Below are 27,996 nucleotides of genomic sequence, written 5' to 3'. Positions count from 1 at the left end.
AAAAATTCCATCCCCCAAGCCATTATCTTTTCCAGTGGGTGGTAGCAAGAGCCCCATGTCTGTGTCCTTGTAAACCACATCTCTCACCCTATCCTTCCCGCCCAGGAAACACTTAAGAGTGGGTGCTGTGGCCATTTAATCCATTCTCATGCCCAACCAAATCCATGGAAGATGAAGTAGGAGTGGAACTATAAACGAAGCCCCTGCTTCATCAGGGAAAGCATTGGGGACCCTGGATATCACCGCCAGTTCACTTGAAAGCCTATCCTATCTGGCCCAATGCCAAGGCTTCTAGAGTTTTGTATTTAGGAGGAGTCAGAAAAGGCTAAGCTTTGCCCAGAGTCCCTGGCATGATGCAAAGGTACAAGATCCCTGCCCAGGGCAAAGTGCACAGCTGTAAACTTAGATCACCGAAAGCTGAGACGGCAGGAGTCAAATGAGGACACCTACGGTGTCATTACTAACTGCTCAGATAAGACCAGGGAGAGTGTGCCATTTAGTTTCTCTCAGCTCAAATGCTCCCACTTTAAAAACGATCTTTTCCCAAAGACTCCAGTAAAGTGTGAGGGGATGGGGAGGCTGCTATACACCCGAATCACACTCTAAGTGAGAAGCATTTAACCAGATCACCACCACAGTTGTTTTAAACAAGACAAAAAGGGCTGTGGTCACTAACAGCGGGCTTTCAGCTGCAGGGCCCTGTATGAACGAGAAGCAAGGAGAAGCACCCCCGTCTCTGCTTGACGCACAATTCTGAAGACCTTTTTCCCATTCTGAGACAGAGATAGAATTGTAATCATCTTAATTAGGGGATTATTCTTCAAATAAAATATTACTGAAGAAAAAAATATTAACAAAGATATCCAGCTAGCAATAGCTTCTTTGGTGGACTTGGAAATTTAGAAATTGGATCATAGGGGCGCCTGGGTGGCTCAGGTGGGAAGCGCCGGACTCCAGCTCGGGTCACCATCCCACAGTTCGTGGGTTTGAGTCCTGTGTCGGGCTCTGTGCTGACAACTCAGAGCCTGGAGCCTACTTTGGATTCTGTGTCTCCCTCTCTCTCTGCCCCTCCCCCCCATGCACTCGGTCTCTCTCTCAAAAATAAATAAACGTTAAAAAATTAGAAAAAAAAAAAAGAAATTGGATCATAAATCTAAGAGAAGCTGAAGGGCCAGAAATGTTAGACATTATCAAAAGATGTTAGGTGTCATTTCTAAAATATCCACGTGAAGTGAAAAAATACATACTACTCACATTTTAGGAACTCAATACAACTACCGTATACGTTTTGGAGCACTCACAATCTGAAGTCTGGCAATATTCTTGACTAATCTCTGGAAATGCCAAATTCATTCTTAAGCATCCATGAAATGAAACACCAATCTTATCTGAAGCCAACATTAGCATTTATTTATATCAATATTTTATTCAAATAAGCTTTACATTGTACAAAGCCATGTAAGTAGTGAGCAGTCTTAAATACAGAGGTACTCAATTTACAAGGTCATCCCTACCACTTCAAGCCCCCCAAATCAAAACTAGTGAAAATCTGTCTAGAAGGGCAACCTCCAAAAGGTCCAGGTTTGGTTTCATTTCAGGCAGGATTTCAAACAAAGAGGCTCTCAAACACTTAGTCAATGACTGAATAATAAAAAAAAAAATTCTGAAGTAGAGATAACAAAACTTTGAGGTAGATGTCTGATAGAATCTTCCATCTACTCAGGATGTGGGTGATACTAACTTGATTTTAATGGGCTAGAAGTCTGCCTAGAGTTTGAACCCGTACTAACAAAAGCATGGGTTTCTCTATCCTCTTTCCTATAGTTGGTTTCTTCTGAAAAACAGATATCTAAGCCAAATAATGAAAGCACCCAAAAAAATCAAAAACAGAACTACCATATAATCCAGCAATCATACTTGTGGGGACACCCAAAAGAATTACAAGCAGAAATTCAAACAGATATTTGTACATCAATTTCCATAGCAGCATTATTCACAATTGCCAAAAGGTGGAAACCCCAGAGTCTATATAATAGATACACGGATAAACAAAATATGCACTCAAAAGACTATCCCTTAGCCTTACAAAGGAAATTCTCACACATGCTACAACATGGATGAAACCTGAAGACATTATGCTAAGTGAAATAAGCAAGCCATAAAAGGACAAATACTGTATGATGCCATTTATATGAGGTACTTAGAGACAAATACTGTGTGATGCATATATGAGGTGTGTAGAGTAGTGAAATTTGTAGAGATAGAAAATAGAATGATCGTTTTCACAGCTGGGAGGAGGGTGGAATAGGGAGTTAGAGCATTTAATGGGTTACAGAGTTTCAGTTTTGTGAACGATGGCAGTGATGGTTGCACAATAATGTGAACGTACTTAATTAAAAATAAATAACTTTTAAAAAGCACCCTATAATCTCAACAAATTGTTCAGAGGCTAAAATGCCTTAAGTCACTCATGTCATCTGATAACTTCAACGTTATTTATTAATATATATAAACACATCAAAGGCAATTTGCCATAAACTTAGAGACCAGACATGAAAGGCATTCTGCAATTAAAAATACAAGCCAAAAGGAAGACAATATATGAGAATTGACAGCCACAGTGTAAGAAACTAAGGGATCTTCTCTGCAAGAATTAAAAGAAATAAACAAGGCAGAAATCGAGGACATGAGAACACATAGTTAAGACAATTACCCAAAAAATGCTGGAATATATAGAAAAATTATCTCTGCAAAAATTCAATGTTATGAAACTTTAGAATTTATTAAATATGAAACTATTTATAGCTAAATAAAAATCCAAGTCAAGTTCAACTTAGCTCAAATGCATTCAGTGGGAGGAGCTTCAATCCTCCTGGCCACCAACATGACCCAGCCTCGGTTTGCTTCCTTAACACACATGGAAAGATAAACCTCTTTTAGATCACTGAACACCACTGTCTACCACTATAACCCATTAAAACCAGGCCTTTCCTAAGTGCCATGATAATTTACATTATGCCGTTTGAGAAGGTATCTATGACAACTTTTCTGACCCCAAATAGTTGTTAATTTCTAATATAACAGAAAATAAAATCTTCCTGGAAACATCTTGTGTGATGTTTCTCCCACTTGTTTCTCCCACTATACCTGCGTTATCAAATATGGAAGCCACCAGCTAATGTAGACACTTATATTAAAAATTCACTTTCTATGTCTTACGTGCCATATTTCAAGGGCTCAATTCACCAAATGTGGCCAGTGGCTACTGGGCAGCGCAGATGTAAAACGTTCTCCTCATTATGGAAAACTCTACTGGACAGTACTGCCTTAGAGGCTAAGTTCCACGGAGGGAGGAACCTCCTGATCTCACCCGTGTACACATAGCATCTCCCCCAGAGACTGCCAAATAGGAGGCATTCAACAGACATAAGGAATAAATATTCAACAGCGAATACAGTAAACGGAGAGGACTGGAGAGAATTCAGAACAGAGTCCTAGAGAGTGTGTGTGTGAGAAAGAGGAGGGAGTACATGGGGACTATAGACTCCTACAGATTTAAGGTCAGATTTAGAGAAGCCAAAACAAAAACAAACTGAATTCCCCAACGCAGTAAAGAATTTGACATTCCCAAAAAGTGAATCTTGCAACCCAAAGTGGTCGGTCCCCAGGCCAATAGCTCCCTATCTCCTAAGAGTTTGTTAGAAATGTAGACTCTCAGCCCCTATCCCAGGCAGTACTGAATTTGAATCTGCATTTTAACAAGCAACTCAAATGCACATTACAGTTTGAGAAGCGCTAGTCTAGTGCTCTACCCTTGCAGACTGAGAAAAGGATCCCTCACTCAGGAAATGTGAAAACAAAAAACCAAGAGCCACTACGTACAACTGCATGAAAATCTGTAATAATCACGATAAAAATTTCAGTTAAAAAAAAGGAACGTTTCTGGGCGCCTGGGTGGCTCAGCCAGTTGAGTGTCTGGTCTGACTCTTGATTTTGGCTCAGGTCACGATCCCAGGGTTGTGGGATCAGGCTCTGTGCTGAGCATGGAGCCTGCTTAAGATTCTCTCCCCTTCATGCTCTCCAAAAAAAAAAAAAAAAAAGGAACATCTCTAACAAACTTGGAATCATACCTCAAGCTTTTTTGTATCCCTTCTCTGCCACCTCTACCCCCACTGCACCCCCAGAGTATAGGAAAATATCAAACCCACATGATATCTGTGAGTTCACATATGCAAACACACACACATTCACAGCACTGTGAACAAAACAACTGGCCCTTAACACACACAGATACAGGGTATCCCAGAAGAACAGATGTTCTTCCATTAAGAGCTTTAAGCTCGATTTTAGTGATAACTTTTAAGTGGCAAGACTGAGTGATACGTTGCTATGGTTTTATTTATTTTTTTTATAAATAAATTACAAGTCTTCAAACTGACAACCAGTCCATCAACTATAGTGTCCATGTACTGTGGACACAAAATTCAAGTTGTTTCTGAAACTTTATCTGGTAGGAGGAAATTCTCTTTTTACCTCTTTACCCAGGAAATTACATTGATGAGAAATTAAGAACTTTTTTAGGTGTTTAAAATTATAAATTATTTATACAGGCCTGGCTGGTGCAGTCAGTAGAGCATAAGACTCTTGATCGCAGAGTCCTAAGTCTAAGCCCCACGTTGGGCACAGAGATTACTTTTAAAAAATAAATTAAATAAAAACTATATAAATTACTTACACTTGTCCCTTACATTTTTATGTACTTCCCTAATCTTCCAGCATGACCTTTCTTTGTATAAATTACTTATACTTGACTCTCATTACTTTTATATAATAAAAACTGATTTTTAGGGGCACCTGGGTGGCTCAGTCAGTTGAGCGTCTGACTTCAGCTTAGGTCATGATCTCACGCTAGTAAGTTCGAGCCCCGTGTTGGGCTCTGTGCTGACAGCTCAGAGCCTGGAGCCTGCTTCGGATTCTGTGTCTCCCTCTCTCTCTGCCCCTAACCCATTCACATTCTGTCTGTGTCTCTCAAAAATAAATAAACATTAAAAAAATTTACAAAAACTGATTTTTAAAAACAATTTTTCTTTAAAAAATAAGAGTAACTGAAAAATGCTCTCAACGTCTTCTTGGACTTTACTATGAAAATACAATTAAACTGAAATTCACCTATTTCCCTCATAGTAAGCTGCATTTGAACAGGCTAAAAGCATAGTGGTAAAGGACATAAAATAAAATGTCAAGGGAAAAAAAGGCGTAACTCGGAGTTAGCCTATCCAGTGCTCCACAAACAAAAAGATTCTCCCCTATCGGGTTTGTTGGCCTGGCCTATGGGGAACCTTCCATCCCCACATTAGTTCACTCGGTTTGGTACCTATATCACTTTCAGTGACTTCTGAGGGTTTCTTTTTCCCAGCTCAAACTTTTTAGTTCTCTTAAACCTTGATTCTATAGGTACCAGAGCGTAGCAAACACACTCTAAGGCGACCCCCTATGAGTCACATCTCTGTATTAGCCTCTCCCCTGGAGTTTGGGTAGAATTTATGACTTGCTTCCCGCCAAGCGCAGATGGCAAAGGTGATGGGAGGTCACTCCTGTGATTATGTTATAGAAGATTCCAGCAGAGTGGACTCAGGTGAGAGGTTCTCCTGCTGGCTTTGAAGAAATAGGCTGCCATGTTGTGAGAGGATCTACAGAGGCCTGCTTGGCAAAAAAAAAAAAAACCCAAGAAAACCCGTGGGAGGTTCTGGGAATTGGTGCCGGTGCTGGCTGACAGCAAAACAACAGAGACCTCAGCCTACCACAGCAAGGAACTGAGGATTGTCAACCATCGCACACATGGCCCCGGAAGAGAACCCTATGCTCCAGAAAGGAGCACAGCCCTACCCGACGACTTGACCGCAGCCCCACGAGACCCTGAGCAGAGGATCCGGGGAAGTCATGCCCAAATTCCTGACCCAAGAAACTGTGAGATAATAAATGTCCAAACTGCTAAATCTGCTCTTCAGCAAGAGAGAGCTTCACTCTTGGTTACTCACAGATCAATAGACACTTACCTAAGAACTGCTTAGGATGAATGCTAATTCTTGGAATTGTACTAAGTCTTATCCTTCCAATATGGAAATACATCATCAAACTTTCACAATGCCTATAATCTCACATGGCCATTCACATTTTGGTTTGTGGAACTCTAGTGGATTTTCCAGTTTGGATTTCCAAATTTGCTGCCATGTTCTTATTACCATCCTTCTCTCCTCGAGCTGCATCTTCTACCCCTTAAATGTAGAGGCTGCAGACAGAATCCCTGTTCCAGCAAGCCTCCCGGCTGCCAAACAGTAGCAACTGCCTAAATTCCACCAACCTGAGAAAACGCACTAAATGCAGCAGTGGTGGTCTCCAAGTTCCAGCTGGAAGTACAACATAAAAAGAGCAAGAATAGGCGTTTTACTGTACATTTCTCCACCAGCCTTCTCCAAAAGTGCTAGATTATTAACATAAACGATTATCGCAGCAGGTAGAGAAGGTGAGTGGGCAGTGGTTAAGAAAGATACCGTATTTCGCTTAGGAAAAAACAAAGGCAAAATTATAGAAATGAGATAAGAGAAAGCAAACATACCGCAATCGAGTAGAAATTAACTGTTATTCACCATAAAACTAACAAAAACTATCATCAGTGCTAGTCATTTGCCACGCTCCTATGAAGTACCCTTTGTGATCTCTGGACCCCTAAGCTATCAAGCCACTTACTCATTATTTTGGCTTCCCAGATATTTCAAACTCAGAAAGGAAGAGCCCTAGATGGGTGATACAAATATTCCCAACACTGGAAAAGACTGCGCCTCTTTGTAAATTAAACTAGCAGCCTAGTTTACGGTGTTAACAATGTGATTACCAGCCAGACTCAACGAGGAGCGAGTCCTGGAAATGCAAGGCTCAGACCCAGAGCCTGTTGCTAAGGTAGACACTGTCCACAGCTGTACTAACATAGTAACTCTGAAGAAACAGCTTTTCAAGTTGGAACATCGCGCCTCCAAATCCTGCTTGAACATCAAGAAAGTCAGCATATAAAAATAACTTTTCTCTTTAAAATATCTGTAAAAATAGTAAAATCTCCATAACTGAATGGATTACTGTTTAAGACACTGATTGTAACATGCAACATTACTTCGTATATGTACATGGACAACCATCAGTTAAATTTTGTCAGTGTTAAGAGACTACTGACTGTAAGACAAAGTCTGATTTCAGAGATGTTAAAAATGTGAAAATAAATGTGAAAAAAAGGTGCATCTTAGAATGGATGAAATACTAAAAATGTGTTTTGCAAATCATTATTAAACATGGAGTCTCTTAAACTGACACGTATTCACAATTGGTACTATGCTTAAAACTATCAACTTTGCTTCATTTCTCATTTGAAAGGAAGAATGGATGGCACTTATATTAATTTCTAACAGACATCTTGCACAAACTTTTTTTTTTTCCCCTTGCATATACTTTAAATAAAAAAACTTATGGATTCCTAGTTTGAAAACCACCTCAGTTTCACTTTTGGAATCACAGGTCAGGAGAGAAGATAAATGAGGCCTGCGTAAGTTGAGTGACTGAGTGCAGGACCAGATAAGTAGGAAGCAGCAGTCAAGGTTTGAAGCCAGGTCTCTCGGGTCCCGTTCTGTGTTCTCTTCATAGAAATCAGAAATCAGAAATCAGAAATCAAATGAGGATTAGCGTTTTCTGGTGCACTACTACAGAGAGGGCAAAGCAATGAAAAAAATCCCTGTCCACTTGCAAAGTTGCTCTTTTATGAAACGACGCTTGTCAACTTCCCTGGCAGAATACTGATGACTGATCATTTGTTCGGCTCATCGATTCAACTGCTAGACGGTTTCACACGCTATTAGAATGGCACCCAACCTCTCAACAACAAACACCTTCTTTGCACGCTCTGAGGGATGGAGACCATAAAACATTACTGACTCAGCCACGTGCCAAACGCTAGCCTCACAACAAGATCCTGCTGCATGAGACCATTTGTTCTTTATGGAAAACTCTGGGAATTACAGAACCTCCCAAAACGTTTTAGCATTTGCTAAATGTACTCAGAGCTAGAAATTTTGATTCCCCAAAGCATGTTGAAAATCCGTTAATGCTCTGCTCTGGCTTCTTTAGAACTGGAGACTATTCAAGGAGGTCAGTAAATAATCCATCTTCTCTAGGTGTTAGTCCCTTTTAGCCTGGTTTCTTGCAAGGTGATTCACAGGGGACTTGCCAGTATTAACTGGAGAGGACTCCAACACCACCGCACTGGAGTGGGAGTGACTGGAGACTTCAGCTAAGGGCTCCGTCAGAATATTTCTAGATGTCTCTATTACGGAATTCCTCATTGTATCATTCATTTCAATCACTTCAAAATCCATTTCGTTCCATTTTTCTGCATCTTCTTCTTCATTGTCTTCCTCGTAGTCATTTAGCTCAGAACTAGAAAGCAAAGCTTTCTGGTCCTCGCTTTTTCTGTGTTCTTTCCGCTGTTGATCAAGAGGTGAGGTGGCGAGTTTATAGAGCACAGGAAATAAAACAGCAGTGGCTATCGATGCCCCCAAAGAGGTATACAAAACTACAGGCAAATCAGGGTATTCTCCCTGAAGAATTCCAATTACCGCAGGAATAGCCATTTCTCCCAGGGCAGCACCAACTACAAAAAAAGCTGCGGATTTCCCATGGATAGTGGTGTATTGCTCAATCCAAGAAACACCGCTGGGAAACGTGGTTGCCATCGAGGCCCCATACACTGACGTTGCTATCCAGAGACAAACTGGGCTCTTGTCGAAAAGCACCAGCAGTAAAGATGACCCCAGGCTGCCGATGTTGCTTAACACAATCATGGTTCCAGGTTGTAAACACGTAGCAAAGAAGATTGCCAGGCCCCTGCAGGCCGCAAAGGTCCCCCAGAAGATGGAGTTCAACCCAGCTGCTTCACTCTCCTTCATGCCGGCGTGGGTGGTCGCGAATGAGAAAACGTAAGAGCCATAGGTTACCTCGGCCCCCACATAAAAAAAGAAGAACAGAAAAAGCAGACACAGAAGGGCGTTGTGATATTTCGCTCTTCGAGACCTCTGAGCTGATGCTTTGGTTTTTTCCTGCCTTGAGCTTTTCTTCAAAAACAGAGCCAAAAAAAAGACAGAAACTACAAAAATGTAGGTACCGATAACAGCGTAAGCCCACAGTAAATTCAGATTGTCAGGTACTCCAAGTAGAGATTCTGAGTCAGCTTCAGACGACTGGTTGAGAGAACTGTGAGAGTCAGCTTCTGCGTGGTTGTCAGCAGACCCCGTCGTGCCCAATGCCAGTTTAGCCAGTAGTGGAGCCAAGAAGGCACCCAAGGCAAAACTGAAGTGTAAAGCCTGCATATGTGGGGCTCCTTTGTCCCCCCATATAGCCAAGATTAGGACGTTACCACCTACCAATGAAAGATGAGGAAAATGATTTAATCACAGAAACTTGGCAAAAACCCGTTTCATTACTATCAGAAAGAGGAAGAGCCTACTTTACGTGGCACTAGGTTTATATAACATTCTAAATGATCAGATGTTACAACTCGCTCAATTCTGTGATTAAGGCACTCTAACCTCCCACCACCAGAGAACTGGAAGCAGTGTAACATCACATACTCACAAATGGATTCCTCAAGCTAGTAAACCACTCCCTCCTAGAGCTAGGGACATTAGCCCAAGGCTTTTTATAACACAGTTCTAATACCAGGGTGGCAGGACGAGGGTGGATATTTATTTATAAACATTTTAAGTATATATTATCACCAGATACTGGTCAAATTACCAAGCAGCCAGTTGAGGGAAATGATTCATGTATATAACAGATGCAAAACACATGTTCAGAAACCTGAACACTATAGAGTTCTGCTGTGCCCATGACAGGTAACAAGGATACCTCCTCTACAAGGTGAAAGGGAAGAAGCATCAAGTCTTGGGTTTTCTTTCTGTTGTTTTTTTTTTTTTTTTTTTAAACCAAACGAAGCCTAAAGTACAAAACATCCCCGATCTATTAAGTAACAGTAGAGCAAGGGATAAGAGTTGCTTTTAGGGGTGGACAAAAATGCCAAGCATATTATTTAGTAGGTTTTTAAAAGATACCAAGACCCATGGAGAGGATCTCCTGCAAGAAGGCAGGAGGTTTTGAGAGTAAACAAAAGAGCAGGAAAATAATACAGAGCACAGGTTGCTCAGAAAGGCAGAGTGCTTTTTAAAACTGGATAGCCGCTTCTAGGATTCCTCAGCCAGCTGGTTCAACCTAGTAACCCATCAATTCCTCCCATACTACACTGATAAAGTTCTATCCCAAAATGAAAGCCCCTTCACCTGCACCATAGTTACCCACATGGCAGACCCTTTCCTGTTTGGATACCATAAAGCAATAATCCCTCACTGAACAAAGTTCTTTAAATTCACTCCATGGTTGGCTGCTCAAAAACAGGTACCCTACTTGGCAAGAAGAGTAGTTGCCAAAAGGGTGGTTCTGACTGGGTGACCCCAGGAGCAATTCAGTAGGCTGGTGTCATTTTACACTGCAAATAAACATTTGGTGTCATCCATTCTACTTTTTCTAATAGGAAGTCCCCACTCCCAGACAGGACACTGAAGGGCTCACCGACCTGTATCCAGAATGCCAATTGAAACACCAAAGATGGACATCATGACAATCAGTAATCCCGCTGTCTTACAGAACGGAACAAGATAGAGACCAACTGTGGTGGCCAACATTGACAGCCCTGAGAAGAAAGGTAAACGTCAGCTATAAAAAACAATATCCACGAATCAAGTCAACATCATAAAAACTATAAATAGAAGTAGGTGAAATTACAATTAAGTAATAGTAAGTGGATGAGAGGTTCAGCATCTACAAATGTTTATTTCCTTTACAAGCTTCCATAATCTTTATGGACTATAAAATCTAAGTTGTCCTAACAGGAGTTCATTTCTGGCAACGCTAATAATCAAATTAGATACCATAAGGCAAAGTTTTATAGCAAACCAGACAGCTCAAGAGAACCTAGAGGGATTTTTAGATAGGAGGTAAGAAATTAAAAAGAGAAAAATAAGATGCAATTACTATAGTTTGTTGTAGAAGTGTATTAAATAATTAGGTAGGGAATAGGGAGGGAAATACCACACAGATATGTGTTCTCAACCCACTTTGGAAATCTGAGTGGTTATTCATTTATTCATCAATAACAGTAAATTATTCTCCTTACTTCCAAAGCAGTTTTATCACATTAATCCAAACTATTTTATTTTATTTTTGAAAGAGAGAGAGAGAGAGAGAGAACGCAAGCAGGGGAGGGGCAGAGAGAGAGAGAGAGAGAGAGACAGACACACACACACACACACACACACACACACACACACACACACAGAATCTGAAGCAAGCTCCAGGCTCTGAGCTGTCAACACAGAGCCCAACGCGGGGCTTGAACCCACAAACCATGTGATCATGACCTGAGTTAAAGTCGGATGCCCAAATGACTAAGCCACCAAGGTGCCCCAATCCAGATTTTCTTTAAACATATCTATTTATTCAGGGGCGCCTGGATGGCTCAGTCAGATAAGCATCTGACTCTTGATTTTGGCTCAGGTCATGATCTCACAGTTTGTGGGTTCGAGCCCTGCACTGGCTCTGTGCTGACAGTGCAGAGCCTGCTTGAGATCCTGTCCCCCTGTGCCTCTGCCCTTCCCCCACTCGTGCTCTTTCTCTCTCAAAAAATAAACTTTAAACATATCTATTCATTCAAAAAGAGTAAGTTAAAAGCTTTGCCATCTATTCTGAGGGTGGGGTAGAGAGGTCTGGAGTCACCATTAACATGGGGCGGCAGGGACAAAAATTTAGCCTGTGTCATTTCACCCACTGTTCCCTCCCACCTTCATGCTCAGTCCAGGGTCTAGCCTGGGCAGGGTCAAGGAATTCATTCTGACCTATGGTGGCCCTAGGAGATCTGCCCTAAGCCCTGACAAGCCAAGATCTTTGGACAACTGGTATGTTGGCTGGTGGATCCAGGGGTGGTGCCTAAATTACAGTGATGGTCAGGAAGGCGAAGGACGGGTAGCACACCCTGGGGCTAATCTAAATTTCCAGAGGGGCCCAGCACAGATTCCCTATAACTGCAAAGATGAAAACAGGCATGCACCCATTTGAGTCGTCAACCACTCTGCAAGCTAGTATATTTCATGGTTGTTGTTTTTTTTTAACGTTTATTTATTTTTGAGACAGAGAGAGACAGAGCATGAACGGGGGAGGGGCAGAGAGAGAGGGAGACACAGAATCGGAAACAGGCTCCAGGCTCTGAGCCATCAGCCCAGAGCCTGACGCGGGGCTCAAACTCACGGACCGTGAGATCGTTACCTGAGCCGAAGTCGGACGCTTAACCCACTGAGCCACCCAGGCGCCCCTATATTTCATGTTTTTTTTTTTTTTTTTTTTCAACGTTTTTTATTTATTTTTGGGACAGAGAGAGACATAGCATGAACGGGGGAGGGGCAGAGAGAGAGGGAGACACAGAATCAGAAACAGGCTCCAGGCTCCGAGCCATCAGCCCAGAGCCTGACGCGGGGCTCGAACTCATGGACCGTGAGATCGTGACCTGGCTGAAGTCGGACGCTTAACCGACTGCGCCACCCAGGCGCCCCTCATGTTTTAAAACAAACTGCGAATTCCACAAAAGTTGCAAAGAGCTACAATTGGTGTTGTACTTACCCAAGAGTAGAAAATGATTCATGGCGTCAAGAAGAACTCCACCAATCACAGAGCCACTCAAATATCCAAAGGCACGGCCCACAAAAATCAGAGAAAGACTGCTAATATTGCGGTTCACGTTTGTTGCCAGATCTTGAAATGTGGGTCCCAGTATAGCAACACTCATTCCCTAAAATTTAAAAAGACGAAATCTCTTACTTGCAGCCATTAAAATAATGTCTACGTGGTAGCTTTCTTCCCTATTAAAAAGACAGGAGGGGATTTCAATGTAACGTAGGGGAATATTTTAAGTCTTACAGCCAGGAAAATTTCAGGACGACAGTACTAGTTTACTGGAGCTTTAGGCTCCTTGTATCTGGTGTGTCAAATCCTACTGATTTTCTAGTTTTGACAACTCTCAAGTTTTAAAAAAAATATATTTAATTTTTTTGGCTCTTTGCTGCAGTTTTGTTTCCTTTTCGAACAATACCACAAAAGACTCTTGTACCAACAGTAAAATGTAACATTAAAATAATTTTTGTCTTGGCATTTCAATATACTAGATTATATACAAATAATAGGAACTTAGAGGTTAAAAAATTTAATTATCAAGACATATTGTAATATTGTTCCTGTTTTTTTGATGTTGTTAAAACAGAGCAATATTTCTGGATGCACTTGGGGGTCCTTCCTCTGACACAACATCCGCAGGAGATAAGCAATTTAAATGTCTGAGTCTACATTTTTCTTCAAAGAAAACCCCGAGCCATCAGAGGATAGTTGCTGGACACATAAAAAAATGTTTCTATCGGTCTAGGCTTCAAGATTAATTGATTCTAATTGAACTGCTCTGCTCTAAAACTTGGGTGTGCCTCTTGCCCCAGCCAGAGCAGTCCCAGACTAAGGGCAGAGTGAGCACCTGGTATATGGAGGGAAGGCTGAGCTTCATCTCCAATCAAATTACTTCCCGCCTGCCAAGCGCTTAAAACAGGACCTGGCGCAAGGTGAGGACTCCCCAAGCGTCCGCAATGATTTTTCCTTTTTCTACATCAAAACATTCTAAGAATCCGTTGTGACTCCAGAGAAAGACGCTAAGTGACCAGAAGCGACTCTCCTCAGAGAACTCACCCTACCAAATCCCCAAGATCCCAATATTCCAGACAAGTGACGAGACGGAGAGGTCCAGAAATAAGGTAATGGCTGGAAGGTCAAGGGGTTGGTCAAAAGGCTCTTCTGGCCTTGCAGTTTACTCTTAAGAAAAACACCGAAGGATCTACGGGTTTGTTTTACATAAGATTGTGGGCAGAATAAGAGACACATTATTCCTGGCTCTACCACTTAAAGCCAGCTGTGTGGTCTGGAAAAGGCATTTTCCCTCTCTGGGTCTATTTCCCCATCTGCAAAAATAAGGAGGTGGCTATATTTTGTCAGACGAGGAAGAAGAGATCCCAGAAAAGCAGCTTTGTGTAGTAATATGGGGTCTGTGTGGGCGCGAGGGGCAGGGGCTATAAACCTGGCAAACCCCCTTGCAGCTCCCCACCCCACGTAGGAGAAGGAGGACGGTTGGCTGGAGCTGGAAAATATATTAGGAAAATCACTTGACAATAACCCTCCAAGATTAGAACCGTGCCCATTTTTCGGATTAGGAAACTAAGTCTGGGGGCAGATGAATGCGCCCAAGGTCGCAGTTTGCAAGAGGCAGAGGCGAGACTCGAACTCGGAAGACCGCGTTCTCTGCAGGACGCCTGCTCACGCCCCCGGCCTGGGAGGATTCCAGCCCCCGGCTCTCACCAGACCCAGGAAGGCGGCACACAGGATCACGGTGATGAACCAGCGCAGCATGCTTCCCGCCCGGCGGCTCCGCCGGGAACCCGCCACCGCCTCATTCTCCGCCGCGGCCTCGGCCTGGAGGAGCCGCTGCCCGGCACCCGGGGCCCCGGCCCCGCGGAGTTCCAGCTCCAGCTCCAGCTCGGCGGCTCGGGAGAAGCAGTCCTGCTGCCGCCCGGCTTCTCAGCCGAGCCTCGGGAACTGGGAGCTGAGCCAGGGCCCCGCCCCTCCAGGCCCGGCCGTCCCCGCTGGCGCCACCTCCCCACCTTCCTGGCCCCCTTCAGGGCCGGGAAGTCCAACTTCGGAACTAGCCGGAGGTTGCAGGCCCGCGACGCGCGCCCTTCAGCCCTCAAGGTGCCTGGCGTGGGGGTCACGTGGCGGAAATGTGGCGTCTCGCCAACCCCAGCCTGCCTCAAACCGGAAGTTTATGTGGTTGCCTGGGAGACCGGACTTCGCCCTAGGGCCTGGGCATCACACACAGCTGAGCCCACAGAGGCCCCGCGAGCGGGCGCCGCGTGGCGGAGTGAGCTGAAGCTGCAGCTTGGGACCCGATCGATCGTGAGGAAAGACGCGGCCACACTGTCCCGAGGAAATGCGGACCGAGGTTTGCAAGGTATGGCTTTGCGACCGCTCCCTGGGTCTCCTCGCTGGGCAAAGGAAGCCCGGAGGTCTGTGTCTTAGCTCCCTAGAATTGCTGCCCTCGTGCCTTTGAACTATGTCGTCCATCTGTCACTCCACAGCATTTGTTGAACCTCATGGAAGCGTTCACGGGTATCATCTCAATTAACGCTCATAACAACACTCCAAATTCCATGTTATCCTCGTTTTACAGAGAGGAGAATTAAGTCATAGAGAATAAGTAGAAACTTGCCCAAGGTCAGTCAGCGAGTAAGGGGCTGTACATACACAGTGTAACAATAGCTCAAGAGAAATCTGGACCCAAAGCCGAGGTTTCAAGCACACTCTGGCTTCAATCCCTGCGAAGAATACCGTTGTTGTAAGAAAGCGGAGCAGCACGTGGGTTTTCAGGATCCCTGAGTAAAAGGTATGCCGCCGGAGGAGGAAAGGCCTTGTCTTTATCCGATTCCAGCTTTTTGATTCCTTTTGCCCTTTGACCGGACCACAGCCTCAAAACGCGTAAATATTGTTCTTTATTGTCTATTGGAAATGCTCTTTTGCACCTGGTTTCTTTTACCCACTTAGGCTCCCGGACTACAAACCTGAGCCTCCTCATCATTTCCCTTCCAACCCATCTCTCCAGCCCCATCCATTTGGTCATTAAGCCCTTCCCAATTTACCTCAAAGTACAGATGCTGTGATTTAAGGGAACGTGTTTTAGATTGCAGAGTCCGGGAAGGCCTCTGAGAAGAGTTTGCTGTGGTTGAAGCAAAAGGGATGCGTATTAAAGAGAATAGAGGATGATAGAAGAGGTAGGTTAGGTGCACATTACCCAGGGTCTTGTACGCCATCCAGAGGAATTTGGTCTTGAGCTCCATGCTTCAACTCACTGAGATTTAATATATTCTGTAGGAATTCAAGCTTCACAATATTTTATCTTTATCACCTGAAACCGAACTCCTCCTTTTCCTAAAGAAATCTGCTCCTGCTCTGGGATACTCCATGCTGATACCACCAGCCGCCTGGCGATCTTTGTAAGGAATGTGAGATCCTGCCTTGCTGCTTCCTTCTTTCTCCTCGGTTTATCTCCAAGTCCTGCCAGTTTTATTTCCACAGATATTTCTAAAACTATGCTATGATCACAGCCTACTTTTATTTTTTTTTAACGTTTTTATTTATTTTTGAGACAGAGAGAGAGAGAGAGAGAGAATGAACGGGGGAGGGGCAGAGAGAGAGGGAGACACAGAATCGGAAGCAGGCTCCAGGCTCCGAGCCATCGGCCCAGAGCCCGACGCGGGGCTCGAACCCACGGACCACGAGATCATGACCTGAGCCAAAGTCGGACGCCCAACCGACTGAGCCACCCAGGCGCCCCAATCACAGCCTACTTTTAAAACTTGATCACCTCTCACCAAAACTATCCCCCTAAGCTCCTAATTAGGTTTCTCTCCGCTAGTCTTCTGTTCTCCCATCTTTTACCCCTGAGTAGTTCAGTGAAATGAAAACCTGCGGTATAAAACCCTTCAACTCCTCAAGAATAAAATCCATCTTCCTCTGCCGCAACCCACCTCTCTAGCTTTATCTCATTATTTACATTCCAACAGCATCAAAATTGCTATTAGCTCTTTACATGTTTTTTCTCTCTTCCATACCTTTGATCATATTGTCCCCTCTTGTCCAAAATGCCTTCCTCTTTCACCTGCTGCAGGACAGGCTGCTAGCTATGCATCAAAATCCATTTGCCTTTTCTTCCTAAGTAACGAAGCTATAACCCAGTGTGTGACTCCCCCAGCTCCACTACATCTCCCAGCTGAATTTGTAGTTAGGATGCCATTAGAATGTGAGCAGAAAGGCCAGAGACAATGCCTCCCTCTGTGATATGAGAGAAAAAACCTGTTTTTTAAAATCACTGAATTTTTGTTACAGCACCTTAGTCTCCTGTAACTAAGAGCATCTGCCTTATTCCTGCCTGTCTTCTCAATAATCATACTTATTTTAAAGAATTTAAGAGAGAGGCACCTGGCTGGCTCAGTTGGTTAAGTGTCTGACTCCTGATCTCAGCTCAGTTCTCAATCTGTGACTTGCAGCCCAGCATTGGGCTCCACGCTGGGTGTGAAACCTATTTAAAAAAAAAAAAAAAAAAAAGAATTTAATATAAAAAAATAAGGATTTTTATATTAACCTAGATAGTTAGATTTGCTGCTGCTCCTCCTCCTTCATTCCTAAACATCCACGTTTCCTTCTGGGTATCCTTTCCCTTCATCCTCAGCATTTTTTAGAGCAGGTCTACTGACAGCAGCTTTTTAAGTTTTCCTTCATCTAGGAATGTCTGTATTTCACCTTCATTACTGAAAATGTTTTCACTGGATATAGGCTTCTGATTCTTGTACTTTACTTTCCACACCTAGAGGTGTTGTTCCAGTGTCTTCCGGCTACCCTGAGCTCTGCAGTCATTTGATCTTTGCTCTTTATGTAGTGTTTCATTTTTCTCTGGCTGCTTTCAAGATTTTTTCTTTATCGCCGTCTTTCAGTAGTTTGATTTTGAGAGATCTAGGCCTGATTGTGTTTGAATTTAAGTGTTGGAGTCCACCAAATTTCTGGAATCTGTAGATACGCCCTTTACCAAATTTGGGAAGTTTCTAGCCATTACTTTTTCACATGATTTTTTTCTCAGCCTCCTTCACCTGTCTTTCTGGGACTCGAATGACTTATACGTTAGACCTTTTGATGTTGTTGCACAGGTCCCTGATGCTCCTGTGTTCGGTTTTTTTCCCCAGGCTTTTTATCCCCTTCTCTTCAGTTTAGATAATTTCTGTTGACTTATCTATGTTCAAGTTCACTGCTGCTTTCTTCCATCATCTCCATTCTGATATTGTACCCATCTAGTGAATTTGTTTCTTTCACATTCTGTACTTTTCAGTTCAAAATTTCCACTCAGTTCTTTTTTATGCTTTCTCTGCTGAAAATGTCTTTACATTTGTATCACGTGTGTTTATCTTTACCTCCTGCAACATGTAATAGCTGCTTTAGAGTCTTTGTCTGAAAACTCCAACACCTGTGTTATCTTGGGGTTGTTATGGTGATTGTCTTTTCCCCAAGGATTTGGCCACAGCTTCCTGGTTTTTTTGTGTGACAGGTGTTAACCTTAAAACTAAAACAGCCAGTTGTTTTACCAGCAAAAAAAAAAAAAAAAAAAAAAAAAAGGACTTATTTGTGACTAGCATAGAATTGCAGTCTGGAACAGGAAGCTACCACAAAACCATTGGCAAGTCCAGAGAACAAAGGGGAGGAATACTCATAGAGGAAAGAGGAGAGTTGGGAGAATTATTATGAACAAAATGTCCACTGGAGTAAACCGGGAATTCACAGTATGCTGGATTTTCATTGGCTGACTTGTGACATTCTGTCATTGGCAGGGCTGTTGCCAGAGGAGGAGGAAAACCTCTCTTCCTTCTTGCTAGGATAGTCAGGTAGTATTTAGAAGTAGTCCCCAACTTACTATGCAGCAAGGTATGTCTCCTGCTGTTGGATCTGCAATTAAGGATGAGTGGTGGGGTGAAAGAGCTCCCCCTGCTGGCCTCTTGACTCTATTTTATTTTTTTTATTTTATTTTATTTTATTTTATTTTATTTTATTTTATGTATTTATTATTGAGAGAGAGAGAGAGAGAGAGAGGGAGTGAGAGCACAAGCTGGGGAGGGGCAGAGAGAGAGAGAGAGGGAGACTCAGAATCTGAAGCAGGCTCCAGGCTGAGCGCTCAGCGCAGAGCCCAATGCAGGGCTCGAATTCACCAACCGTGAGATCATGACCTGAGTGGAGGTCGGACACTTAACCGACTGTCCTTGACTCCATTTTAAACAAAGTTTCCTTCCATTAATTTTTACACAGGTTGTTTTCTATCGTATCGTGGACATTGTGACAGTTAACATGGTGCTGCTCTTGGATCCTGTTAAAATCCTCCTCTGGAGAATATATGTTTGTTTAAGCAGACTTTCAACCTGGTTGAGTTCACATTACAGGTTTTGTATCACCTTCTGTGGGTGAGGATTTCATTCTCAGTTCGGTTTTCAAAGCCTCTGCTCCGTTGCTCTGGGTCTGTCCTGAACATGTACCGCTCAGGGGTTAGTCTGAGATTTTGCCTGTGGTTTGACTCAGTTGTCAAAGCCTTTGCTTTGCTGCTTTAGCTAAAAACAAGTGCAACTCAGCAGTGAACGAACCTAAGACTTAAAGTGGTTCCTACACAAAGTTAGGAATCACCTTCTGTAACCCTGTCCTCTCCCCCCTCCCTCCTCACTTTCCAACTCACAGGGGAACCTTTTCTCAGTATCCCTGGATACAGGACAGTGTTTCTCTCAGAGTTTTAGCTACTCAGGCAGCCGAACAGTTCCCTGGGGAACTGGGGCCTCCCCTCAGGACAAAATCACAAGAGAAAGGAAAAAAAGGCCACGAAACCCATCCCCCTTGCAGGTTTCTTTTTCAAGCTGTGCCTCTCCTTCACAGTCTTTTACTTTTCAGAATCCTCAGGCAGTTGCTGCCTGTATTTTGTGATGAGTTTTTAGTTGTAATCGGTGGGAGAGATGGACGAGAGTAGACTTACGATGCCAAAGCCATCCCAGAACTCTCCCTACCTTTAAGAACCTGCTGGGGTGCCTGGGTGGCGCAGTGGGTTAAGCGTCTGACTTCAGCTCAGGTCACGATCTCGTGGTCCGTGAGTTCGAGCCCCGCGTCGGGCTCTGGGCTGATGGCTCAGAGCCTGGAGCCTGCTTCCGATTCTGTCTCCTTCTCTCTCTGCCCCTCCCCCCTTCATGCTCTGTCTCTCTCTGTCTCAAAAATAAATAAAAACGTTAAAAAAAAAAATTAAAAAAAAAAAAAAGAACCTGCTTAGGTGTTCCCTCCTCTCCATCTCGAGGCTGTTTTAGTTTCCCTCCTTTGTGCATACTTTCTAAGAGCCCACCTACGGAATGTTCCTCTTTATGTATCATCTTTTCTACCCGTGCTCAGAGTGTCCGAAGGGCCGGTACTGTGTCTTATTTATCCTTCAGCACAGTGCCCGGCACACAGTGGGTCTTCAGTAAATATTGAACGTAGACTTTCTTTGGTTGCCCTAACCAAATATCTGAATTCCTGTGTAGCCATGCCGCTCCTCAGTTTTCTCACACGTTCTAGCTTGTGTTATAAATATTTTAGCACTTACCTTTAGTTTCCTGGGTAGATTGTAAGCTCAGAAGGTTTTGCTTCTCTATCTCCTGTGTAACATGTATTATATACTCAATAAATATTACTTAATTGAGGATCACTGAACTGATTTTAAAGTGTTTAAATTTTTTTTTTAACGTTTATTTATTATTGAGTGACAGAGACAGAGCATGAGCAGGGGAGGGGCAGAGAGAGGAGGAGACACAGAATCCGAAACAGGCTCCGGACTCTAGGCTCTGAGCTGTCAGCACAGAGCCCCATGCGGGGCTCAAACCCACAAACTTCGAGATCACGACCTGAGCCGAAGTCTGTCGCTTAACCGGCTGAGCCACCCAGGTGCCCCTCAAGTTAAATGTTTTAATTCATCATGATTAAACTTTCAAAAACAAACCTCCTCTAAATGGAAGGATCTATTTTCTAATTCTACCCCCACCCCGCCCTTTCACTCCTAAAAATAGCAGGATATTTTTTCCAATTGCCTCCAGAGGTCACTCACCACCTTTTAAGAAAAAAAAAAAAAAGGGTGTAAAATGGAGTATCGCTTCATGCAGTTTTCTCTCTAGGCCAATTTGTGAGAATAACTTCTGTGCGAGACAATTCAGGAGAAATAAAAATATTGAAGGGCTCTTTTTTTCAGTTGAAAATAAATATAGCTTTATTGTTTCCTTGAAAAAATTGGTATTTTACAATCTACATGATAATGTATCAGAAAGGAAAATATCTGGACCTTAGTCATTAATATGGTACTATATTGGCGTATTTGTGAAATGGCAACAAGGAGGGAGATTTTTTCATTTAAAAAAATTTTTTTACATTTATTTATTTTTGAGAGACAGCATGAGCAGGGGAGAAGCACAGAGAGAGGGAGACACAGAATCTGAAGCAGCCTCCAAGCTCTGAGCTATCAGCACAGAGCCCGACACGGGACTCAAACCCACGAACCATGAGATCATGACCTGAGCTGAAGTCAGACGTTTGACTGAGCCACCCAGGAGCCCTGGATTTTTCATCTTTTAACTTGAAATTTTATCTTGAGTAAGAGTGAGACGTTAGACGGATCATGCTTGGGGACTGCACATCACTGTTAGGACCTATTCAATCTAAATTCTCTGGAGGGACCATTCTTTTTACTTTATCAAATAATATCTAATTAGTCCTTAAAGCACATCATGGAAAAACGAGGTGTCATTAACTATTTCTATCAGTATGCTAAATTGTGGTGTCTGGGGCACCTGGGTGGCTCAGTTGGTTAAGCGTCTCTTGACTTCAGCCCAGGTCATGATCTCATGGTGCATCACCTGAGGCAGAACAAATGTGATAGAAGTTTATTGAATACATTGCAAGGGAGCGGCAGGCAGGACAGCAGAGGAGAGACTTCAACGAGGTGTGGTGGGGGGCTGTACCTAAAGGGGGAAGATGAGAAGATATGGTGATGTATGGAATTCTCCCTTTTTTGGTAACTGCCTGGTTGTAAGTAGCCCCTTGGTCAGTTGTGGCCTATGGATATTTTGAGGTGGGTCATCTGCCGTGCCTGTCTGTATTTAGCCAGGGGGTCACTGTGGGCCCTTTCTACATTCCATTCATTGCTCAAGCCTGTTGCCTAAAAGCAGCCTCTATGTAAACGATCATTCTTTAACTTTAGCATTAAAAACCCAGTCTAGGTTTGCCTGGGTGGCTCAGTTGGTTAAGTGTCTGACTTTGGCTCAGGTCATGATCTTGCAGTTTGTAAGTTTGAGCCCCACGTCAGGCTCTGTGCTGACAGCTCAGACCCTGGAGCCTGCTTCAGATTCTGTCTCTCTCTCTGCCCCTCCCCCCTCTTAAAAATAAACAAACATTAAAAAAAAAAAAAAGTCTGTTACAACCAACTCTCAGAAAGATTTAATTTCAGCAAAATAACTTTTGTTTGTACTATATAGTTTGAAAAGTTTAAAATAATACTGAAAGGATCTGACTTCGGTGTCTGGAATTTTTTATCTCATTAAAAATAAAAACTTACTGATTTTTAAATTTCCTTTTTTTTAAAAAAAAAATCAAAACTTAGAGTTTCCTTTAGTTGGATTCATTGTAACATTCAAGGCTATAGAACTCTTTGATCTACCATCATAATGGTCTCCTATGCCGTTTAGATCAGATAAAATCTTTGGCATACTGTACTGTTATTAGCCAAACTCAGCTTATCAGGAGAATAAAAGCAACCCATGGGGCGCCTGGGTGGCTCAGTCAGTTAAGCGTCCGACTTCAGCTCAGGTCACGATCTCACGGTCTGTGAGTCCGTGAGTTCGAGCCCTGCGTCGGGCTCTGGGCTGACGGCTCAGAGCCTGGAGCCTGTTTCCGATTCTGTGTCTCCCTCTCTCTCTGCCCCTCCCCCGTTCATGCTCTGTCTCTGTCTCAAAAATAAATAAACGTTAAAAAAAAAAGCAACCCAAAGTTGAGAGCTTGCCTACTATAGGCTTAAATAGAAACGGACTAACATTTCTTAATGTACTAAGTGCTTCAGGAGCAATTAGAGTTGTCTGCATAAAAAAGGAAACTACTTTAGGGCTTTAAGTGCTCCGTAAGAAATATGATCTTCCCTGTGTCTGTACACAGAGGCAGCCACTTATCCAGAGCTGGATACTACTCTGCTCCAGAGCAAAGCCATTCTTGTTTAATCTCTGCCATCTAATATCACACTAGCTACTACCTGCTTGGAAAAAGTCCAGCTCCTTTGCAGAAATCCCTACAATGACAGGGACTACTGTGTTGCTAAACTAGGAACAAACACCAGGAACAGTATTTTTTTTTTTTTTTTAATTTATAAGCAAACTAAATAAAAAGCCCACCTCATCATTGATTTAGTCATTAAATAGTTATTAAATAGCTAGTCCGTGCCAGGCATTGATCTAACAGTGAAAAAACAGACAAAAATTCTCGCCCTCATGGACAAGGTAGAAAATGAACAAAGGCGTTTGTAATGTGTTGATAGTGATAGTAACCTACCGAAGAACAAAGAATAAAGGGGATAGAGAGTGATTGAGAGGGTGTATTTTTAACTAAGGTAGTGTTGCAGAAGGCTCCTGGGAGTGACATTTGGACAGAACCCTAACTGAAGTGAGAGAACCAGCCATGCCGAGCATACCAGAGAGAACAGCAGGGACAAGCCTCCAGGAGCAGGAGCCAGCTTGGTGTGTTTGAGAAGTAAAAAGTCTGGTGTGGCTGGAGCCGTATGAATGAAGGGAGAGTTGGTAGAAAATGAGGACAGAGCAAGCAGGGTTCCTGGGTACACACCCAAGCCTTATGTTAAGGACTTTCTGGATGTGTTGAAAGAATACACTAGAAAGGAGCAGGATGGAGAGCCGAGAGAATGGAGGTCTAATTGAGAGGTTATTTGGTTAGGTGCAGATACTTGTATTTGTGAGAGTGGTCAGATTTGGGAAGTTACTGAAGCTAAAAACAGTAGTATTTGCTAATTGTTAGAAATAAACCCATCGACCCATCAAAGGAGGGATGCGGAGACTTGGAGCACAGTGAAGCGAGGCTTTAATCAATGTTCTTGCGAGAGTGGGTGTCTGATGGACAGGCACACTCAGGCAGTCACAGCAGACAATTTATCTCCTAGCATGCAAGTCCCTCCCCTGGTTCCTCATTGGCTGAGCACTACAGAGCTTACAGCCTTACCCAGAAGTCACCTATGCCCATATAAGACAAAAAGTAGTCTGATCGGAACAAGTGTACCTTCCCTGAGATGATGCAGAGACTTTCAGTCCCTCCTTTGTTCTTTGGAGCATGCTCATTGCAAAGCCCATGAAAATAAGCCTGCAAAATGGAGAGGGGAAGAAGAACCAGGAAGGGAAGTGTCTAAGGGTTTGGGACTCCATTGTGGGGGTTTGTACATATTTCCAATAGGGTGTAAACCTACTGTTAATTAGCACAGCTTTTATTTAGTATGTCTGAAAATGAATCATCTGCCTTACTTCTCACACTAATGGACTGGGCATGTGAGACAAAGAATATATAAAGTATAAAAAAATGACTTCAAGGATTTTTACTTATGTCAAAGAAAAACTAGAGCTGAATAGTAGTTGAAGCCAAAAACAGATTTTACTCAGGGACTATTGCAATAGGGGGAAAGTATAGAACTGGGCTCAATTTTATTTATTTATTATTATTTTCAATGTTTATCTTTGAGAGAGAGAGAGACAGAGAGACAGAACGTGAGGGGGCAGAGAAGGGCAGAGAGAGAGGGAGACACAGAATCGGAAGCAAGCTCCAGGCTCTGAGCTGTCAGCACAGAGCCTGATGTGGGGCTCAAACTCACAAACCATGAGATTATGACCTGAGCCAAAGTCTGATGCTTAACCAACTGTGCCACCCAGGCACCCAGAACTGGGCTCAATTTTAAATACAAGGAAAAGTGGGAATCTATAGCCAAGGGGCTCGGTGCAGGAGGAGGTTAGAAAATTACTAGGAGGAAACATCAGGGGTAAGGGGGGATTCTGGCTAAACCAACCTAACAGGATTCTTGCTGAAGGCAGGCCAGGGTGATCAGACATCACCAGGGGAACAGTAGAGATTGAGGGACCCAATCAGATGCCAACACGATTCTGGCTAAAGTTGGGCAATTAAAAGATGGACACAGAAGTCCAAAGTCCAGGCCTTATTGGGAAGAGAATTCAGAAGAGCCTGACTAAAATTTGGTCAAGAGACTGTTCACTAAGCTACTGGTGAATAATAGTCCTCTTTATTCAGATGGAGAAGATTGTGGAAGGAGCACAAATTCTCCTGGGACATGGAAGAAAATCAAGAATTCTGGCTGAATGTGTTAAGATTATATTTGTATAATTAAATGAAGGCATCAAGTGGGCAGCCAGATATTCCACTCAATAGAAGGAGGAAACACTAGATATAAACTGGGAGTTAGCACGTAGATGGCATTTAATCCTATGTAACTGGGTAAGATTGCCTCAGTTGTGAGTATAGACCAAAGAGGGCCAGGGACTCAGTAATCCCTGAGGCCACGCCACGTGTAAAGGTAGGGAAGGTGAGGAGCTTCCCACAAAGGAGCCTAAGAGAAGAGGAAAATTAGGAGAGTGTGTGGTTTTAAAACCCAAGTGATCACCTGTAATTCCTGTGGAGAATACACTGGATTTAAAGAATCACGGTCACGTTGGATAATTATGTAATTTTCCTCAGCCTCCCTTTCCGAATGCATGGGTTAAAGTAGATAGCTCTGAGGTCCCTTGTAATTCTGACTTTGAGAAGAGCAGCAAATAACTTAACCCGTTTAAAACCATTTCTTACTCATTTTTGTCCCAATAGTAAGAAAGCAGCTTGAAACTGGTATACCAGTAGTATTGTTACTCCCTTCTTCAAACCTTCAGACTGTAGGTTATTATAAAAAGGGATTGTCTTAGGTGCTGTGTTTTGATAATTCTTTAACAAAATTGTTATAACCCAAACTACAATATAAAGAGAGTCACTGAAAATTTCCATTGTAGACATCTAGGAAGAATTAATTGAGTGTGAACCCTGCGTCGGTGAAGGAAGGATTCGATGAAGTCTGAGGTAAACAAATTATTCAAAGTATGTCAAAGTAAAGAGTTGAGGCAGAAGAAGCTTGGGAATGTGGACAGAGGAATCATGGTGGAGTAGCTGAAGGGCCAAGAGAAAAGCAAGCATTGCGTGCACCAGGCCGTGTGGCAGGGGTTCAGGAGACATGTGAGATTTGAGTCAGGATTGAGCTCGGAAACGGCATGAAGAGAGGCTCAAAGGTGAGGACCGTCTAAAGTGAGTTTAAAAATAGTGAGTTGACCACCTTTACTAAGTGGAAGGTTCTTTGAGAGTAATAGGTAAGTCTGGAAAGGCATTTGGGGGCTAGATTGTGAAGAACTTTGAAAACCAACTGAAGACATAATCTTTTGATCATGGTTTGACTCCAGGAAGCTGTAAAAGGTTTCTGAGTAGTAAGAATATCACGTGAATGCGGAGGACTAAGAACATGAGCAGGCAGTATTGGCCAGTTGAACTGGAGTAGGAAGGATCTAGAGAAAGGGAGATAGCTTTAGTGGTTTTATTACATAGATTAGCAAGGCGATCATTATATTTGCACCAGAGTGGTTTGGTGAGGATGGAAAGGTGGGTATGGGGGCAACGGTTCCCATGACCTTGTGTGTGTGTGTGTCTGTGTGTGTGTGCGTGAGTGCACGTGTGCCCATGTGAAAGCGTGTATTTTCTTCTGCACATACATGCTCAGTGGTGGCTCCAGAATTTCTATAGAAGAAGGTGTAAGGTAGGGCTCCTGAGAGCTTCAGTCGGTTCAGCATCTGACTCTTGATTTTGGCTCAGGTCATGGTCCCAGGATCTTAAGATCTAGCTCCGAGTCAGGCTCTGCGCTGAGTGTGGAACTTAAGATGTATTCTCATTCTCTCTCTCTCTCTCTCTCTCCCTCACTCCCCCTCTCCCCCTCTCCCCTTCTCCCCCCTTCTCCCCCCTTCTCCCCCCTTCTCCCCCCTTCTCCCCCCTTCTCCCTCCCTCCCTCCCTCCGCCTGATTCTCTCTCTCTCTCTCCTTCTGCCCCATTCATGTGCCCCTGTCTCTCTAAAATAAGATAGATAAAATTTTTTAAAAAAGAAGGTGTAAGGTAACAATCCGATTGGAAGGTGGGGAGAGTTTGGGGACTTGTATTCAAGATAAACCATTTTTGGGGCCCTGGGTGGCTCAGTCAGTTGAGCATGTGACCCTTGACTTCGGCTCAGGTGGTGGTCCTGTGATTGTGGGATGGAGCCCCGCCTCAGCTCTGTGCTGAGTGCGAAGCCTGCTTGGCATTCTGTCTTTGTCTCCCTCTGCCATTCTCCCCACTTGCTCTCTCTCACTCTAAAATTAAAAATATATACATATAAAACATTTTCACTTCAATTGTAGCTTTATTTAGAGTGGCTGAAGGTAAGGAGCTAAAGGAAATTTTAAGTGAGCTAAACTGTCCCTGTCCCACTCCAAGCCACCCTTTGCTACTAATCGTAATACAGGGAAGGCTCAAATGATGTAAAAAAATATGGCCCTAAGATCCTAGGTCTAGCTTTGAGGGCTCTTCAAAGAGAGAAATTATGCATAGTGGAAAAATGTTCATCCAACCCAGGCTGGGTCAGGGTCAGCTCTGACCATTAACTTGAGATGGAAATGCTTCTTATCTATTATTTCAGTGGGTTAGACCTATTGGGAACCCAGGGAAGGGAGCCAAAATAGTCAAAATCCATGAGAATGAGTCGAACTGAGTCATTAAGCAAAAGGGTCTAGTGTAGAATAGGAGCTAAACTGATAAGCCAAAACAAGGGGCTTGTGAAGCCATAAGAATGAGTTAAGGCATGCCAAAATAGCATATTCCTAAAGCCCAGCTTCTATCTGGTTTATACATCAGTTACCACCAATAGTTTATCATTTTACTATCTTCCTTGACAATTAGGGAACATTAATTACACACTCAAGACCATTACTGAGTAATTATTTATTGGAGCTCCTCGGTTAGGTTTTCAACTCTTTCAGGGCCTCTTTGATGACAATTTCATAAAGAAACAAAAATAATCTGCTATGGACTAAATTGTATTCCTTCCCTGCAAAGTTATGTTGATAACCTAACCCC

The 27,996-nt window shown here is 43.2% G+C and overlaps 1 protein-coding gene and 1 long non-coding RNA gene across 4 annotated transcripts in view; one reads left to right on the top strand and one right to left on the bottom strand.

Moving 5' to 3' along the window:
- Positions 1-1,384: 1,384 nt before the first annotated feature.
- On the bottom strand, positions 1,385-14,927 carry SLC60A2 (solute carrier family 60 member 2). The gene is given in 5 exon segments (XM_060616400.3): positions 1,385-8,248; positions 8,250-9,457; positions 10,667-10,783; positions 12,763-12,931; positions 14,533-14,927. Coding segments are annotated over 5 exon segments (1,581 nt in total). The 5' UTR covers positions 14,584-14,927; the 3' UTR covers positions 1,385-8,212.
- A 65-nt stretch (positions 14,928-14,992) lies between these two features.
- The window catches only part of LOC132667501 (uncharacterized), a 58,267-nt gene continuing 45,263 nt past the window's right edge, over positions 14,993-27,996 (top strand). The window contains exon 1 of one of the 3 annotated variants that reach the window (XR_009605183.2): positions 14,993-15,181. This is a non-coding gene — a long non-coding RNA (uncharacterized LOC132667501). The remainder of the gene's footprint in view (positions 15,182-27,996) is intronic. The other 2 variants (XR_013555724.1, XR_009605176.2) reach the window with 2 other exon arrangements.

The sequence above is a fragment of the Panthera onca genome, chromosome B2 (genome assembly GCF_046562875.1).
Source record: "Panthera onca isolate mPanOnc1 chromosome B2, mPanOnc1 haplotype 2, whole genome shotgun sequence".
NCBI lineage: Eukaryota > Metazoa > Chordata > Mammalia > Carnivora > Felidae > Panthera > Panthera onca.
Note: the sequence above shows the minus strand (reverse complement) of the source record. Positions and strands in the feature narration are given on the sequence as shown.